The sequence below is a fragment of the Nanorana parkeri genome, unplaced genomic scaffold (assembly GCF_000935625.1).
Source record: "Nanorana parkeri isolate BGI_ZX_2015 unplaced genomic scaffold, ASM93562v1 scaffold460, whole genome shotgun sequence".
Classification (NCBI taxonomy): domain Eukaryota; kingdom Metazoa; phylum Chordata; class Amphibia; order Anura; family Dicroglossidae; genus Nanorana; species Nanorana parkeri.
Genome location: NW_017306728.1, coordinates 660,188 through 679,357, shown reverse-complemented (window position 1 = coordinate 679,357; position 19,170 = coordinate 660,188). Strand labels below are relative to the sequence as shown.

General features: G+C 46.3%; 1 protein-coding gene across 1 annotated transcript in view; it reads right to left on the bottom strand.

Annotated features, from left to right (window-relative positions):
• The window catches only part of RPS7 (ribosomal protein S7), a 13,408-nt gene extending 8,456 nt beyond the window's left edge, over positions 1 to 4,952 (bottom strand). Inside the window, exons 1-3 of the mRNA XM_018560507.1 lie at positions 4,847 to 4,952; positions 3,416 to 3,497; positions 82 to 153 (exon numbers count right to left, since the gene is read on the bottom strand). Coding sequence (XP_018416009.1) covers positions 82 to 153; positions 3,416 to 3,490 — 147 coding nt within the window. The 5' untranslated portion in view covers positions 3,491 to 3,497; positions 4,847 to 4,952. The remainder of the gene's footprint in view (positions 1 to 81; positions 154 to 3,415; positions 3,498 to 4,846) is intronic.
• Positions 4,953 to 19,170: the final 14,218 nt, after the last annotated feature.

Genomic DNA, 19,170 nt, shown 5'->3' with positions numbered 1-19,170 from the left:
GAGAATTAATATATATATATATATATATTAGAGATTAATTAAGGACAATATATTAGAGACTGTTAATAGCCATTCTCATACCTTTGCTGCAGTGATGTTTAATTCCCTTAGTTGAGCTTTAAGGTCAGAGTTCATCTCCAACTCCAGGAGAGCCTAGAACGGTAAAATGACCAGATTAACGAGCCATGTATGTGCAGGTAGTAGCACAGTGGTGATGAGGTATTAAAAAAACAAACAAAAAACATAAAATCACTTTATTCAGACCTATAGAGCAGGGTAGCCAAACTCCAGCCCTCACGCTGTGGTGGAACTACAAATCCCATGAGGCATTCCAAGATTCTCAGCCACAAACATGATTCTCGGAGAGAGATGCATAATGGGATTTGTTTCACCACAGCTGGAGGGCCGGAGTTTGGGTACCCCTGCTATAGAGAAACCCCAACACAGAAACATGTGGACTACTACAACACTGGGCAAATGCCAAAAGCCAAGGCACCAACATAGAAACATGCATCATGTGGCATGTTTGTGAATGGTTTTGCGCTCTTTCATGCACATTTGACATGTGTACAGTCACTTTTTGCAAGCAAACCGTGACAGTGATTTAAATGACAAACGCACATAAAAATGTGCAAACAAGTTTTTAAGTGTTTCCATTGAAGTCTATGGAGCCAAGAAGTGCAGAATCGGCCAAAAAGGAGCTCAATGTACTTTCTTCAAGTGACATTCTCAGACATGAACATTAATGGGATATTTTTGAGCAGAAAAAGCACTATAAAACGCTCAGTGGGAATAAGTGAATGAGGGCTAAATTACAGTTAGCAGCTTTTTCCATTATACATAAAGAGTATTGAAACAAGCATCCATGGACTGTACAGGGCTTTCTAGGCAGGGAAGTCTAGCTTGGTTAGCTATGCCATCACTGTCCAACTACCAACATACAGTATGGCAATGTCCATGGCATCTTCTACATATGGCTTCACAGATGTATTCATGACTGGCATTCCTCTGCACATGCCTGGTATCTCCTACAGTAAACTGAACCGCTCCTGAACTCTTAGTTTACTTCACCAGTGGAAGAGTCTAAAAGCTGCAGTCATTCTTCTCTCGAAGTGGAATTTCATCCACCACATTATAGAAGACAGTTTAGGTCACATTTGCCACATGAAGGTAAGCAACTATCCTGGGGTTACCAACTTTTACCAATTTACTCTGTATCAGGAGAGAATCTGAAGAGTTAGTACCAGGCAACACATTGTTCTTCCAATGAGAAAGGGTCTTATTGAAATAGCTAGTGACCACACATTGGTTTTCTAATACCTTCCGTTTAGAACAGGTCCTATTGGAATAGTTACATCAACCATAAGGCTCATACTCGCATCCACTCACAAACAGCATGACATTCCATTTTAAAGATCTGTATCCTGCATGGTTTGTCTCCCCAGTAATAGCCCGAGAGCTCTGGGAAGTTGTAGGAATATACAGGACGCCGTCCACACCAACCCGAAGGCCGGGGACATGCATGTTCTCCAACGTTGTGGAAGGGGACTGTACGTCAGTGCGCCAGAAGACGCTACGCTCCCATACGCCACCTGGACAGAGCCTGTGAGAGCAACCTCACAGGATATCCACGTCGGGTTTTGGCTGCTCAATTGCAAACATCTTAAAGAACTTTGCAGTCACAATCAGAATGTCTTGTGTCATGACACTTTATTCAAAAATGTGAACAGGTAAAGGGTCTTCTGGACCCCCTTACCAGGTGACCATAACCTCCGTAAACACCCCTTACCAGGTGACCATAACCTCCGTGAATACTCCTTACCAGGTGACCATAACCTCCGTGAATACCCCTTACCAGGTGACCATAACCTCCGTGAATACCCCTTACCAGGCGACCATAAGCTCCGTGAATACCCCTTACCAGGTGACCATAACCTCCGTGAATACCCCTTACCAGGCGACCATAAGCTCCGTGAATACCCCTTACCAGGTGACCATAACCCCCGTGAATATACCAGACACCCAGCATAGCTTTCTTTTCTTTTTTTTCCATGTATTATGAGCAGCATTAAACCAGACAGTAAGACTTTTGACAAGCTTTGCATAACTAAATCAAGTCAGCTTGCAATACTGATACAAGCTTAAGGCCCCGTTCACATGAATGATCCCATACACTGCAATGGGGAACATTCATGCAACTGCACGGCTCAGTGCGATCTGACCACATCACCACCCCCAAACGGCTCCCTGCACTATTTTTGCTGCGCTGATCAGTGGGGCTTCCATGCAGCTTTCAATGGAACCACGCTTTATTAGTAAAGTTTTGGCCGTTTAATTGCATTTCAGCGCCGACACGCAACTAAAAACTCCCAAAGCCTCCCTTTTTAAATCAGCACGGTAACCGCGCTGATCCGCCACTGCCCTGGAGTGAATGGGCTCTTTTTTTAGGTTGTTTACTTTGTTTTTGGAGAAAGTCGGGACTGCCATAGCCAACCTAAAAATACTAGCCACCCGACTGCCTCTCTTTTCTACTTTTAAAACTACCTGGAGCCGTGGGCACTGAGCTTTTTATTGCAGCCTTCAAGCTAAACCAAAAGCACAAAAAAAAATTATGAAAATATCCTCAATTGCTACAGAGAACTTAAATCACTTTGTGTGAACCTAATGCCTTTGAAAACATTACAAAAGTAGCAGTGACATAATCACAGTGCTGTACATAGCCTGAGCAGAGCTAGAGGGGCCCAGCAGGTCCACTCACTAGAGGCTGCCTGCAGAAAAATACAGAGGGGCGGATACAAGACTAGTCACCCTGCACAAGGAGAGAAGACAGACGTGACCAGTCTTTATTACAGCAAAGTTACATGCTAGATCAATGCAAAGATCTGAAAAAATACATGGCAAGATTCAAAAACACATGGAGCTTATATTTAGATAAGTTGCCTGTCCTGGAGATTACCTTTCAATCTTAAAAAGCTGAACTCCATAGAGAACCCATTCAAATGTATGTGTATTACTATATGCCAAAAGATATGCTGCTCATTCGTAAAATGGAGGCCACAGTGTGGAGCCTGTGGTGTCTTTCTTCGCAGCAGAGGCTGGTCATGTGACCGACAGATCCCATGTGCTCTTCCTGGGCTTTTTTTTAACACATTTTAAAGGTTTATAGCACATCCATGTTATAAAGGAGTGTGTGCAGGTTCACTTTTCTTTTTAAAGCAGCGGTGTGACCTTGGTAAAGCCATACCGATTTATAAATGGACCCCCAAAAGTCTCCAATATAGGGCTATTTTAAAGGGAGCTCCGAGTACTGCTATTAGAGGACAGAACAGATATACGTCATAGGCTCACTTGAAAGCTAGTATTGGTTTACGAGATCTGTGATGTCTCTCCATTGTTTCAATGTGAAGCTACTCACCTGGGAAATGCCAGACTCAAACTCGTCTGGCTTTTCGCCATTAGGCTTGACGATCTTGGCGCTTGAACTGAACATGGCCTTTCTGTAAGAGAAGAGACATCATGGATCGTTTAGAACGGATACTCACCAGAATTATCTATACTTTACCAATCCCCAGAAATCATTAACCATATTCAATCATTCGTCATCACTCACCACCAACAGACCCATTTCTGGAACACACATAGCTAAGGCAGTCCATTATGGAATGTATCCTGCATGGTTTGTCTCCCCAGTAATAACCCGAGAGCTATGGGAAGTTGTAGGAATATACAGGACGCCGTCCACACCAACCCGAAGGCCGGGGACATGCATGTTCTCCAACATTGTGGAAGGGGACTGTACGTCATTGTGCCCAGAAGACACTACGCTCCCATACGCCACCTGGACAGAGCCTGTGAGAGCAACCTCACAGGATATCCACGTCGGGTAAGTTGTACATTAGTAAAGACAAGCAACAGCATCATCACAATAATGAGGTGAACAGGCTCTAGAGGGGACTCCAGTAGCAATTGTAAAGTGTTAGTTGCACTTACCTCCATGCTGTCTCTGTCCAGAGCACAACAGTGCTGCTACCTCATCCCTTCCTGTGTGCTCCTCATTCCTAATCTCGAGGGAAATCTACACTACAATGGAAATGAATGGAACTTCCTCCAGTCACAGCAACCAACTCCATTCATAAGACGGCAACAGGAAGCAGACACAAGCAATCAGCGCTCAGCCATGATGCACTATTCCCCCATCTCCGTACACACACACACACTTGGGGGGGGGTAGATTTTGCCTAGCTCCCCTAGAGTTCGTCTAAACACACCAGGCCCAGAGTACATAATGGTCACCACAGACACACGTTACAATCAAATCACACAATCTCCTTTATATCTGCCATCCAGCATGTAGTACAGGGACCTGTCTGGATACAATCTGATTGGTCGGCCCCCATATTACATAGTATTGGTAAAGCCAAGGTTGATTGGCGGGTCAGATGTAACATGCATGGTGAAAACACACTGAGTGAATGAGGCCCGGGCATGACAATGTGCATAGAACACGTTCTACACACACCAGCACTGTGTTGACATGAATGAGGCCTGGACATGACAATAAAGTGCACATAACACGTTCTGCACATACACACATACATACGGCACGTGCAGCACCGGCTCAATCCCCCACAACCACCCGCGCTTCCACCATTACCAGCCTAACGCCCGGATCCATCCGCCACAATCCACTACCATCCTCCTCACACACCACCCCCCACAGGGAAACCAGCGCACGCCAGGGGAGAGGGGACCCTGTACCGTAGGCACACGCCGCCATTTCGGGTCGTCGGCGAGGGGGACACACAGAGAAAAGACACATTAGCTTCAGAGGGTCAGCCGCACTCACCGTCCTCGCTCAGTGACGGCCTAGGAAGAGGGCGAGATCCCGCGAGAGAAGACCAGATCTCGCCCGGGCGCAAAGGCCGATGGGAGATTGGTAGCAAGTATTTCAATGCGTCTCCACGCCCCTCTATCCTTACGTCATGTTCTGGCGGAGGTGCGCGAAATGTATAGTGAGGGCGGAAGTAGGTCCATGTGTATTAGAAAGCCTGCAAGGGAATGGTGATGTTAGTGAAGCGTGCAAAGTCCGTGCTCCTAATGGGCTGATTTTTACAGCACCGTCATACTCCAGTTGTTAAATTATTCTATAGCCATTGTTTTAGGTTTGGATAGAGTAGGGAAGAACGCTGGGGATTCTAGATACATTTACTCTGGACTGAAGGTTAATTGGAATAGATCTCAAATCATTCCTTAAGGTGGCCATACACTTTACAACCATCGGGCTTGGGCTGGGCACACACCTTACAACCATCGCAAGACAGTAGTAGAGGTCGCACGGCTTTCACACACCTTACGATAATCGTACGATCGCTGGATTTCCCGTGATTATCGTAAGGTGTGTGGGGACCTTACGACAGGCAGATCGTACTCTCGATCATCGCAAGCCCGCCCCCCTGAGGGGCGGGCTTCTGATGACCGCAAAGCTGAACGGGCAGTGTGCGCGTGCGCACACCGGCCCGTTCGGCATTTGTCTCCCGAGCACCGTTCAAACTAGCCGAAAATCGTACGATTTTCGGTTGATTTTCTAGCATGCTCCTTAGACAAAAGACTTGCGACCGTACAGTAGAAACAGAGCAAAACAGGAAATCACCAGCACTCAATGATGAGTGCTGGTGATTTCCTGTTTTGCTCTGTATCTGCACGGCGCCATCCGTGAACCAATATCACTGCGAGCACCATCTTTTTTCATCTGGCCGGGACTGCTGTGAGGTGTGCAGAGGGCTCCCCCAACGACCTACATCCGTACAGTAGAAACAGTCGCACGTCTTTGTTCACACTGCTCGATTCTCGTACGGGAATCGAGCAGTATATGGTCACCTTTAGACCAGGGGTGGGCAAGCTGTGGTCCTCCATTTGTGGGGAAACTACAAATCCCATCATACATCTGTCTCTGGGAGTCATGCCTGTGTAAATCCTGCAATGCCACACAGCACCTGTCCTTCCCGATACGGCCGTGCATGCCGCACAGTTCTGTACAGGCCGACTCTAAGCAGTGTGAATGAGGCCTAAGATAACTAGTTCAGTACTATTATTATTATACAGGATTTATATAGCGCCAACAGTTTGCGCAGCACTTTACAATATAAGGAAGACAATACAATCACAATACAATTCAAGACAAGATGGTAAGGAGGGCCCTGCCCCCGAGGGCTTACAATCTAAAAGGGAGGGGGAAATGATACATGAGGTAGCTGTGTGGGGATGAATTGTTTGAGAACGTGAGCGGTTAGGTTGAGGTGAGATAGGCTTCCCTGATCGCCAAAAGGCAGTCAGAGTGGGAGATAGACGGACAGGTTGGGGTAAAGAGTTCCAGAGGATGGGAGAGACTCTAGAGAAGTCTTGGAGGCGAGCATGGGAGTAGTATGACGAGGGAGCTGGAAAGCAGGAGGTCTTTGGAAGAGCGGAGGAGGTGGTTAGGGTGATATTTTGAGACAAGGTCTGAGATATATCCGGGGCAGAGTTGTGGATGGCTTTGTAAGTGGTTGTAAATATTTTGAATTTTATCCTTTGGGCTATTGGAAGCCAGTACTAGACTTTGTCCCTTTAAATGTCCCCGTGCTGAAATTGCATCTTATTATAAGCGGAATGCTTGGAAGAAACTCCCTTTGTCACTTATTGGGAACATCAAACTTATCAAGATTAGGGTACTCAATTGTCTGGCTTAGCGGCCTCTATGGATGCAGCACTTGTGGGGTCATATGAGGCCTTGGGCCATTTAGTCCTATGGGGTATGAAGTTCCCTCATACACAAGCAATTTATATGAACACTGCAATCAGAGTGTGGTGTAGTTTACATGATAGAGGGGTCTCCTGTATCTGGCATCTCTCTATCGCTATCATGGAAACCTACCTACCATTATGGAAGCTACCTGATCCAATGGTGTGGACCTGTCGAAATGTGAAAACTTTGAGTGACGTTATGAATCACAACACTCTAATGTCGTCCGAGAATCTCAAAGATTCACTGCAACTTCCAAATCACTATGTATTTAGGTATTTGTAGTTGCAGCATGCCTTTCATTCACAATTTGGGAACACTCCCGTTCGGCCATCCAGGGTTGAATAATTACTAAAAAGTGCTGTGGAGTGTATACATAATGTTCTCACATGGTGATAAGCTATGACAGCGAAGCAGGCTGGCCTGGGCTGTTCATTCTCTGGATTATATATCTGAGGACTGGGAGGAAACGTGGCACAAAGCCTTCACCATGCTGGTTTCAGCTAGAGACCACTTGATGCACTATACAACTCTACACTGTATTTACTTAACACCAGACAAGCTTGCCAGAATACAGTTTTGGAGGTGTCCCCAGGAGCCGACTGGCTTCCTGCACATTGTTTTAGCTGCCTGGCTGTGAGGACCTTCTGGCCTGAGGTGATGGACTTGAAGTCCAGACTTATTATAATTCCAACTCCTGTAGACCTTAAACATCTCATTGGATTGGTAGAGACCCTAGCCCCCATGAATGCAGGCAGAACATTCCTGACTCTTTTTTAAAGATTAAAGTTTATTAAAGTTTCTTCTAGTAGACAAGTAAGACAGTACAAAAAAGCACTCTCAGATAACAAAGGGTCGACATGTGGTATGCATCAGAATTGCAATATTTACTCAATGAGTGCTGGTGATTTCCCAAGTTGTGATTTCCCAAGTTGTCGACCAGCATTTGTGCGGTGCAAACATACCCCTAAGGCATCTAGAGTGATAGAGAAGGAAGGAGAGAAAAAAGAGAGAGAACAAAACAAAAATAAAGGGGTGAAGGATAAATAGGTGGGAAATTGAAGGTGTGCACTTTGGCCCGGTTGCCCCACTTTTGTAGTATGCATACATACATATACAATGACTTGTTTATTCATTGTTTTCTTTAAGGTATTGATATATTTTAATTGCCACAGAGAGTTAGGTTGACAACAATAAGCGGAACTTGTCAGTTGTGCAGAAGTGCAACCACACACTCCACAATTCAGAAAATTGAGAATGGCGCTCGTGAATGTTAGCCGTGAGCTCTTCCATCCGACAAATAAATTGCATCTCTCCAGTCCATTCCTTCATGGTCGGGAGGAGCGAAGACTTCCAATGTCTCGGTATGACCGTTCTAGCTGCCACAAGAAAAAAGCGGAGTAATCCCTTCTTGGAGGAAGCAATGGATCCTGGTAGCATGGAAAGGAGAGACATCTGTGGGGTTCGGGTGGACTTCGACCCGGTAAGGTGGTCGTAGGTGTGCAAAACAGTGGACCAAAACTTATATATGCCAGGACAGGTCCACCAAATATGGAGCATTGTCCCTGGGTGTGAGTGACAGCGCCAACATGAGTCGGAAACCTGAGGGTAGATCTCGTGAAGACGGGAGGGGCAAAGGTACCACCTGGAGAGGATTTTAAACTTGCGTTCCTGTACTCTACTAGCGACTGAAAGTTTATGAGTCAAAATAAAGGACTTGGATATATCTGATGTTGAGAAGGGACAAGACATCTCCCTGGCCCAATCCTCTACTCATTTAGGTAGGTCCGTAAAAGAGGTTGAGAGCAGTAAGCGATATATGGTCGAGATCGGGCGGCGTGGTCCTGTCTAGACAGAGAAGGTCCTGTCTAGACAGAGTTCTCAAAGGGCAGGAGATCTCTATGGAGATCACACTGAAGCCGAAGGTTAGAATAGAAGTTGCGTAATTGAAAGTAGGCCAACCAATGGCCTGGAGCTCTAGCGGAGTCAGTGACTAAGGAAGATAGAGGGTATAATCCATCCTTCTGCAGGGCTGAAACTATCGGGGAGAATTGATCTGGGCCCCATTTCAGAAAGTTCGAGCCCTGCAGACCGGGTGGAAAGTCTGGGTTCCCCTTTATGGGGGTGAGAGGGCCTGGTTGAGAAGAGAGGGATGTTTTTTTGAGAAGGGCATCCCAAATTCGTAGTAAGGGGGGCAGGCAGAATGGGAGTAAGGAGCGAGAAGGGCGAGAGGTTGGGGATATCCATGGTAGGGACGAGGGGCAAACAACAGGGCGGTGTTGGGCTTCCGCACATTGAATTATATTATAAGGCTACCCACTTAACTAGACTTTTAGACACTTCCACGTCCAATTAGACCCAAAGTTTGTGAGGTGCATGAAACAAAGTGTCTAAAAGTCTAGTTAAGTGGGTAGCCTTATAGTATAATTCAATGTGCGGAAGCCCAACGCCGCCCTGTTGTTTGCTTCTAGTCAGGACTATGTATCGGAGTCGGACCAGATGTAGCGCAGTAGGGAGGAACGGAGTATATGAAAAAAAAACTTTAGGGACCTCAATGGGAACTGTCTGAAAGACATATAAGAGACGTGGCAAAATGTCAATTTTAAAGAGAGCCAGCCTCCCAAACCACGAATGATGGAGACCCGCCCACTCTTTTAAAGAAGAACTATGAGGTGAGTGCTTTTCACTCACCTCATAGTTCTAGCCGACCTGTGACAATGAGACTGTCACGGGTCGGCTCAGTAGATCGGGAGGTGAGCGAACACATACCAGCGTTCGCTCACCTCTCGATCCTCTCACGGCTCTCTGCCGAGGCAGAGGAGGGGCTGGATTCCCCCCTCTCCGATCCACCAGCGCTGACTGGTGGAGGGGGCGGGTACAGCTGGCTCTGCCTCTAGATAGGCAGAGCCAGCTGTCAGTCACGCAGCTGGGCGGATCCCAGCACAATTGTCGGGATCCGCTTCAGCTGCAGCGTCTCAGTATACCGCGAGCTACAGCTCGCGGTATATTGAGCCTAGGGTGACGGGAGGACGCTAGTTTGTGTCCCCCCGTTACCCTGAGGAGAACTATGGGAAAAGACAACCCCATAGTTCTCCTTTAAGGTCTTTTGGATTCTCTCCACGAGAGGCTTGTAATTAAGGTCATACAATAATTTGGACTGAGGGGCAAGGGAAACACCTAGGTATTTAAGGTCATGTCGTGTCCAAGCAAAAGGGAAGGATTGTATAAGGTTATTTTCGAGGGCGATGGGTATAGAGACATTAAAAGCTTCTGTTTTGTGGGCATTATTCTTAAAATTACTGACAGAAGAGAAAATATAAAATTCCCTCATCAGAGATGGAAAAGCTACTACAGGGTCCGTGACGTACACTAGAAGGTTGTCTGCGTATAAGCTAAGCTTGAACCGCGATCCTTTACCATGAGTCCCTGAATATCAGGGTTATTGCGGATAGCAGCTACTAAGTGTTCCATTGCTAATATATACAGGTAGGGGGATAAAGGGCAACCCTGGCGGGTGCCATTGCGGACATTGATGGGATCAGAGAGAATCCCATTGATCCGGACCCGGGCTGTTGGGACGTGGTATAATGCCAAAATTTTTGAGAGGAGATCAGGTGGAATGCCTATGTAGTGTAGAGATTCCTTTAGGAAACTCCAACTGAGGCGCTCGAATGCCTTCTCCACGTCGACCGATAGAAGACAGAGCGGGAGATGATGCTGGTGAGCATAGGCCATCAAGGTGAGGGACTTAGAAGTATTATCCCTGGCTTCACGGGAAGGGACAAAGCCCACTTGATCCAGATGTATTAGAGAGGGTATAAAGGTCTTCAAATTGGTCAGCAATCAGTTTAGCGTATACTTTTAAATCCACGTTAATCAAGGATATTGGTCGGTAACTAGTACAGAGTGTTGGGTCCTTGTCTACTTTAGGCAGGACAGTAATGTGTGCTTCCTGGGATGGTTTAGGGAAAGGACAGGAATCCGATATGGAGTTGAAAGTCTTATGGAGAATTGGGAGAAGGGAGTCATGGGAGAAATTCCCGTGTAACCATCCGGGCCTGGACTCTTACCATTAGGGAGAGAGCGAATAGTCGAAGAGAGTTCTTCAACGGAGAATGGGGCAGAAAGAGATTCAATCGCAGTTGCAGGCAAGGTGGGTAATCCCGTTGATTATATATAAGAAGAAATATCGACCGCCGGTGAAACAGGAGTCCCCTGTCGATGCGCCGGGGTCAGATTATAAAGGGACGAGTAATATCTATGAAAAGCTTTCGCTATTTGTTCGGAGGAATTAACCAGACCTGCTTTAGGGCAATTGATCTTGGAAACAAAAGAACAGACTCGTTTGGCGCGAATTGAGCAAGCCAAAAGTCTACTGCTTTTATCGCCAAATTCATAGAAGGAGCGTAGGGCTGTATCATTATGGCGTAAATAGGCAAGTTCGAGTAGGGAATGGAGCTCAGCTCGCTGGTTGACAAGTTCCTGATAGAGTGAGGGATGAGGCTGGGATTTATGTCGGGTCTCAAGACTAGAGATGGTAGATAGGAGGGCGGCTATGCGAGATTCACGAGACCGCTTCAGACGTGAGCCGTGTTGAATAAGTAGACCTCTCTGTATGCATTTTAGTGTCTCCCACTGAAGTGGGGGAGAAGTGCAGTCAGATGCATGGACTGCAAGAAAATCCCTGATGCCAGCACGGAGGGCTTCTAGAACAACTGGGTCACGGAGGAGAGACTCATTAAGTCTCCAAGTGGAAGTGGATTTTGCTGTGGCCCGGACGGAGAATCTCATGAATAAAGGGAAGTGGTCAGACCAGATCTGAGGGCCAATTCTAGCAGTCGTATGCCAGCTAAGCAGAGAATGGGATGTGAAGAAGTAATCTATCCTACTGTAAGTAGAATGGGGGGCCGAATAGAAGGTAATCCCTGCCATCTGGGTGCAAGAGACGCCACAGATCCACTAGTTGGAGGGGTCGCAGCCGCTTGCGAACATTATTCAGTGATGGGAGAGAGAAGTGGGTTTTGCCGGAAGAGGAGTCCAGGGAAGGATCTATGACAAAATTAAAGTCCCCTCCCACTATAGTATAACCCTCCATAAACTGCTCCAATTTATGCATCACTCCCAGGAAAGCCTGTTTCTGATTGGGGAGGTAAACGTTTGCTAAAGTGAAGGCTGGGTTCACACCTAGGCATATCGAATATGCGCGTTTGCCGCGCGTTTCGCAACGCGTGTTTTTACAGCGATTCGCGGTTAAAAAAACGCGCAACAAACTAATAAGAGAATTTAACAGTTCAAATGTGTGTAGCTTCTAAAGAGGCACCTCCTGCGTGGTAGGCATGGATAGTGGAGCTAGCCCGTTGGAGACCCCTTGCGAGAGAGGTACCCCTCGCAGTCCGCAAAGAAACAAAAAGCTTAACAATGCGCGTATTCTAGAGACCAGGGACACTGCTCACCCAGAGATGACCCCCCGCCCAGTCCTCTGTAGTATAGACAAAAAGCAGGTCAAAAGTGGACCGGTACCCCTGTCAAGAACCGTATCAGTTCACTAGGTTAGCCAAGAAACAGTAATAATGATATAATATGATATATAATATAAGAATGTAAGATTGGTAGATTGTAATCCCATTGTATAGTGGTAGAGTACCATACCCTCCGCTCCCATCGAAAAACTTGCAGCAGCATCTGTGACACGCGTAAGCAAGCAGGGAGAGCGTCACCACAAAACCAGGTAACACGAAATACAAAACTACCAATAAAAAGCAGATTGAAGGGCAAGAGGGGCAAGCGAACCATCTATGAGCATCATCTAGCTAAAACACTTCCCGCACACCAGACCTATATAAGGACACCGACCCGCAGGACGTGTCAAGTATATAGGAATGTTCCCTAAACGAGTGAAACTTGTAGTGTACTGTGTACATAAACAGGTGGGAAAAAAACAAAAAAAACTTTTCTGTCCAAATGAAACTCTTCCTGCACAAGCATCAAGATGGCCACCTGCATGAGTCCTCTAGAGCATGGTTAATTAGCGTAAAGAATACATAATAGCATCCAATACACATGAGTGGACTCCAATTTGTGGAACATCCCTGCAATGTTCTTCTTAGTTGGGAGGATGGCAAAATATTTCCGAAAGGAGCTGGGGATGTCATTGTCATCTCCCTCATTATAACTGCAGTGCAGCGATTCTCTATCTATCTATTATCTATCTATCTCTATCTATCTCTATCTATCTAGCCTATCCCACCTCGACCTAACCACTGAAACTTCACATTCTCAAATAATTCATCCCCACACAGCTACCTCCTCATGTATCATTTCCCCCTCCTCTTTTAGATTGTAAGCCCTCAGGGGCAGGGCCCGCCTTACCATCTTGTCTTGAATTGTATTGTAATTGTAATGTCTTCCTTATATTGTAAAGCGATGCGCAAACTGTTGGCGCTATATAAATACTATGTAATAATAATATTAATATCTCTGCTAGTGGGGGCAGAGAGCAGGGAGGGGAGACTGCACGTTTCTCCTTACCGGTCGCAATCTTGGATCCCTGCAGTGAAGAGAGGGAACTCCCGGCTTTAGGGAAAAAGGCATCTATGTCCTTCTTTCTGGACCGGGGATCATGTGAGCGGGATCCGCGCTTGCTATTGCGTCTCATGTAGGCTGTGAGGAGCGAGGTGAGGAAGGCTCAGGTGCTGTTGGTCTCGGGTCGGAAGCCGGAGCTTCAGACCGTGCGTCTGCTCATGGCCATGTCGAAGCCACGCCCCCCCCCCCGACTCTTTTTTTAATGCTAGAAAACTATTCATTTTAAACGGGAAAATATGTGCCAACACCTAATGCCGGGAGGACCTTTATATATTCCCTGATTTACCTTTACATAGCAGCCTCTGCAAATAGGGGTAAACCATCCAAATCTGAGAGTGTGGGCGAGTTGGCTGGACTCGGAGTACACTGTCAGAATGATTCCACCTATCTTTCTCTCATGGACTACATGTAGCACATATGGCACTGAGATGGTTTCGAAAACTGGATACGGACCTGGACCTATCCCCTACGGCTGGACCCTTCTCTTTCTTCATGATATTTCTCTACTTTGCTCCTTTTGGAGTATCCTCAGGAATACTCATATTTGTAAGATGGAGTGTATGCACTTATGTGTTCCTCTTCATCTCTTCATGCTACATGATATAATTGTGTGAGCTGCTCATTATTATTATTACACAGGATTTATATAGCGCCAACAGTTTGCCCAGCGCTTTACAATATAAGGAAGACATTACAATCACAATACAATTCAAGACAAGATGGTAAGGAGTGCCCTGCCCGTGAGCTCATTGGGTTTAGTCACAGTCAGAAAGTTCTGTTGTACAGTTCCCTGTTCTGTTTTTTTTTTTTAAATTTATATACAAAACAAAAAAAACAGGATTAAAAAATGATTGTTTTTTTTCTGGTGCTAAATACCTGGTGATCCCGCCAGTTGCCTGTGGTTCCTTTTTCCAACTGACCATACCAAGCACCGAAGTATATTATGTGCTGGCGTGGTCAGTTTGCATCCCCGTGATCACTGCTGGTGCACAGCGTGCCTGTATCTCCTGTAGTGAGTCTTGTAGTCCTGCTCCCTGCCCAGCCCCGTTCCTATGTTAATTGACAGCAGCTCCCAGCAGAAGCCCACGTTTACCCTGCAAACCCAGACAGGGAACATACTTCTCTGTGTGTGAAGATGCTAAAAAATGTGAATATGGCAGACAATTATTCTTCCTCTTTTACAATGGGCTTCAACTGTATTGAGTTCACATACACTTTGACAACCTCTGCACAGTTATTTTTTACTATGGTGGCATGTGAAAAAAGGAAAACAAAGTATAGCCAATGCATTTTGGGGTCCAAACAACCCCCTATCATCAGTGCTTTAGTAATTATCACATATCATATATAATGGTGACGCCAGTCTCTGGAGGGATCCCCTTTGCGTGGAGAGTTGCCACACCTAAGCCATACTGATTAATTAAGACCTCTTATCTACTAGTTAAGGCTTCTTATTAAGCACCTAATTCCCACCTTTGATTAAGGGCCCATTCACACCACATCTAGATCATCTCCAGACCAGGCCAGATTGTTTTCAGACCCAAAATGCATCCTAATGTGTCCCTATGTTTCTGGCCCCTGTTCACACATGCGCAATCCGTTCCAGAGCAGACCAGAAAAATACTGCGTGTCTCATTTTGTCTGGTCTGCAATACACTGGAACTGCGGGCAAGTTCACACCATTTTCCAGACCAGATCTGGACCAAAAAATGGTGTGAACACGCCCTGAAGGTTTTTTCTTGCTTTCTGTGTGATTGGGAAAATTTCCCTTTACTCTTTGTCCCAGAGACACAATAGAAAGTTGGGGGAAATATACTAAAGTGTGGGGTGTGTGTCCCCTATTGGACAGTTGCCCCAATGGAAGTAATCGCCTAATTAAAACAACCTTGCTGGGAAAAACAAATTCTGCTAGATAACTGTTTCCTGTAAACAGCCCGGTGCCGGTGCTACTGAACACTGCTCTGAATACTAGAACTGGACTGAAGTCTGCTGGGAATCTACCATTTCTGGGAATGCCGATACACTGGGTCCCCCTGTGGGTTTCGCTGGTTCTTCCCGCTTACTCCTGGAGGACTTCAGGGAATCAGTTCCCGTGATCAGAGCAGAGTTTAGTGGCGTATTCACCGGTAAGGGTGAGAATTTACTGACTTCACTAATAGACAACAGGGGGGTTCAGGAAATATATTCCAATTTAACCAGCAGCAGTTCTATGCTGGTACTGCCCGGTAGAGTGATCAGTGTCTGCATAGCTCTGACACTGATATCACTGGTCAGAGTCAGGAGTGCCGGACAAGGATCCTCTTCCAATGACCACCAATGATATGTCCCAAATGAAGGTCCTGCTGATACCAGTGAAAGGGACCACTGACACACATGGCTTTAGAGGCTTGTTTATCTCACTGACACCAATTCTGGGGACAATATGTATCATCCACTGACACCAATGCTGGGGACAATATGTATCATCCACTGACACCAATGCTGGGGACCAGGGCTGGCCTTAGGCCTTTAGGCGCCCTGTGCGAGAAAGCTTTACAGCGCCCCTCAGTGGCCACACCCTTTAGTGGCCACACCCTTTAGTGGCCACACCCTTTAGTGGCCACACCCCCGTACCCACACCCATTTTCCCCAATATCCGCACCAATTAAAGACTCCTATTTTGTTAAGCCGCAAAGAAACATATTAAAAAGTATGATAAAAATAAAACTTTTATTCAAAAGGTATTAAACCTGTAGGCACAATAGAAGTATTCTTATCAAATAAAACAACAGAAGGTAAACAATAAATGTCAAACTACAATAGAGTCTATAAAAATAAAGTGTCAGGATATCATGCCGATCCCTTTTTTCAAGTAAGTGCATCTAGAAAAGTCAAAATTAAAAACAGAACACAGACCCCAGGCTACATGTAAATTAATGAATTACTATATGTCCGAATATACGAGAAATGTATTCAGACACATAATAATAATTTGTTTGAGAATGTGCGGCGGCCATGTTGGCCACCAGCGTGTTCTGTGAATGCGTGCCACCATCTTGGAGGCAGAGAGCATGGCGTTATATGACGCCATGCATGCGTGGCGTCAGGTGACCTCACACGCCGATATTGGCCCCACCATCTTGGTGTATACCTAGACATACAACAAGATGGCGGCGCCCGACACGTGCGGTGTTATATGACGTTGTGCGCCCCGCCTCCAGAACGTTTAAATATTTACCATCAGCTGTTTCTGAATGGGGAGGAGCCTCTGTACTGAGTGCTTCTCCCCATTGGTGAAATCTTGAATGAACAGGCTGTGATGTAAATCACAGACTGCTCATTCATAACTGGGGACACAAAGTACTATGTGTCCCCAGTTATTTACAAACACTGGAGTGATCAGACGATCGCTCCAGTGTTTGTCCTTCTCACACGGAGGATCGGTAAATATCAATGATATTTATCGATCTCCCACTCTGCCACGCAGTGCGCAGAGCCGCCGTCATCCTGAAACTGTCAGGATGACAGCGGCTCCGATCTCCTCCCCGCTCGGCCATCCTGACAGCTGCGGGCGCGGCTTCTCTCCCCCTCACCTGAGAAGCCGCCCACAGGACGAGCTGTGACGGCCGCACGGCGCCCTTGTTGCCATGGCGCCCTGTGCGGCCACACGGCTCGCACACCCCTAAGGCCGGCCCTGCTGGGGACATTTTTATTATTTACTGACACCAATGCTGGGGACAACATGTATTATCCACTGACACCAATGCTGGGGACATTTTTATTATCCACTGACACCAATGCTGGGGACAGTTTTATTATCCACTAACACCAATGCTGGGGACATTTTAATTATCCACTGACACCAATGCTGGGGACAGTTTTATTATCCACTGACACCAATGCTGGGGACATTTTTATTAACCACTGACACCAATGCTGGAGACAATTTTATTATCCACTGACACCAATGCTGGGGACATTTTTATTAACCACTGACACCAATGCTGAGGTCATTTTTATTAACCACTGACACCAACGCTGGAGACATTTTTATTATCCACTGACTCCAATGGTGGAGACCTGTTCTCGCACAGCCTCCTGAGACCCTCCACAGCCCTCCTGAGACCCCACATAACCTCTTGAGACCCCGCACAACCCCCCTGAGACCCCGCACAGCCCACCTGAGACCCTGCACAGCCCATCTGAGACCCCGCACAGACCTGATGACAACCCACACAGCCCTTCCGAGACTCAGCACAGCCTCCCTGAGACCCTGCACAGCCCTGGTGAGACCCTGCACAGCCCTCCTGAGATATCAGACCAGCATCCCGGAGCAGCACAGAGCATGTAGCTTCATATTATTCTGTATTGCTGGGATTTGTAGTACTCTGTAGCTGGTGACATTCTGCATTGCTGTATAAGGTAGTGCTGGGATTTGTAGCCCCTCTACAGCTTGGAGTCAGTGGCTGGACTACCAGGGGTGCAGCGTTTGCAGCTGGGACAGGGCCCTGGTGCTCCACCACTGTCCTAAAATCATTAGTCTGTATTGTTTTAGAAAAACTCACATGACACTTAAAAAAAAGGTATTGGTATCAGCGAGTACTTGAGGAAAAGCATTGGTACTCGTTCCCGGACTTGAAAAAATGGTACCAGTACATCCCTACCTGACACAAATGCTGAGGACATTACCTCTTCCTCCTGTTGTCCTGCCGCTTTTCTCTCCTGCCCCATATGAGCAGATCTGTATCTCTAGAGGGACCTGGAGGAAACATCGAGGGCCCAATTACATTTGGGTGTTGCATGAATACACAAGTATTAATGTGCAGTCACGCATATGTTTCATTAAGGCAGCTCATCAAAATCAATGGGCCTGATATGTAGCAAAACGTCACAGATATCAGACATATCACAAAATGTTTGTCATAATGTACTATGATGTAATCCTATGCATGTGCGTTGCGTAAGTATGTTGGGGTGCTGTTCAAAAGTAATGGCACCGAAATGTGTCCACACATGTAACATGCGTTGCTGTAACACGTGCATTTCTTCTGTGCATAGGTGTAAATCGGTCCTGACCGAGCCTGAATATTGCACCTGATTGTGGGTACAATGCTCTGCACACTTTAATGCAAATAAGTATTAAATGTACATCAACTATAATACTGATGATTATTTATCACTTTTTTTTTTAAACCCCAAACCACGATCACACGTCAGCCAGGACCATTTTTCTTCCCATGTTTAGAAGTTGAGAGGTATGTACCGATCTATGGTTACAGACTATTTCATTACACAATGGGCTCTATAACGGGTGTCATACACCTCATTGCAATGTCACTTGATGCACCACACACGGAGAGGGGCTCAGATCGTTCACAGATCTGCTCAATGAGAATTCACGCATAAATTACAGACACATGAGTCTTATTGACCCTTATCGAGCCCCGTAGTCTACATGCTGGTTGTTGGTCTTTGCTTCCGGGGTCAGCTGACTGACAAAGTCCGTGGTGTCCAATGAGAAGCTTAGGGGGCGGGGCTGAAACTTAGATTTCATTATGGAGTTGAAGTATCGCAGTGTGCCCGGATTCAGGTACCGCAGAAGGGGGAGAGATGGGGGAGGGGATGTATTATTATAGTTACATTATGTATCGTGCAGCTACTGATAACATTGTTATATCTCACCACTGCATTGTGAATACGTTTAATCCATGGCTGACATGGGGTCATCATCACAACCAGGGATTTAGCATTTCTGGGAGATGCTACCGGTACTTATGGCAGCCTCATAGTCTACAGGTTTGCTTTAAAGGGTATCCATACATGTAAATAAG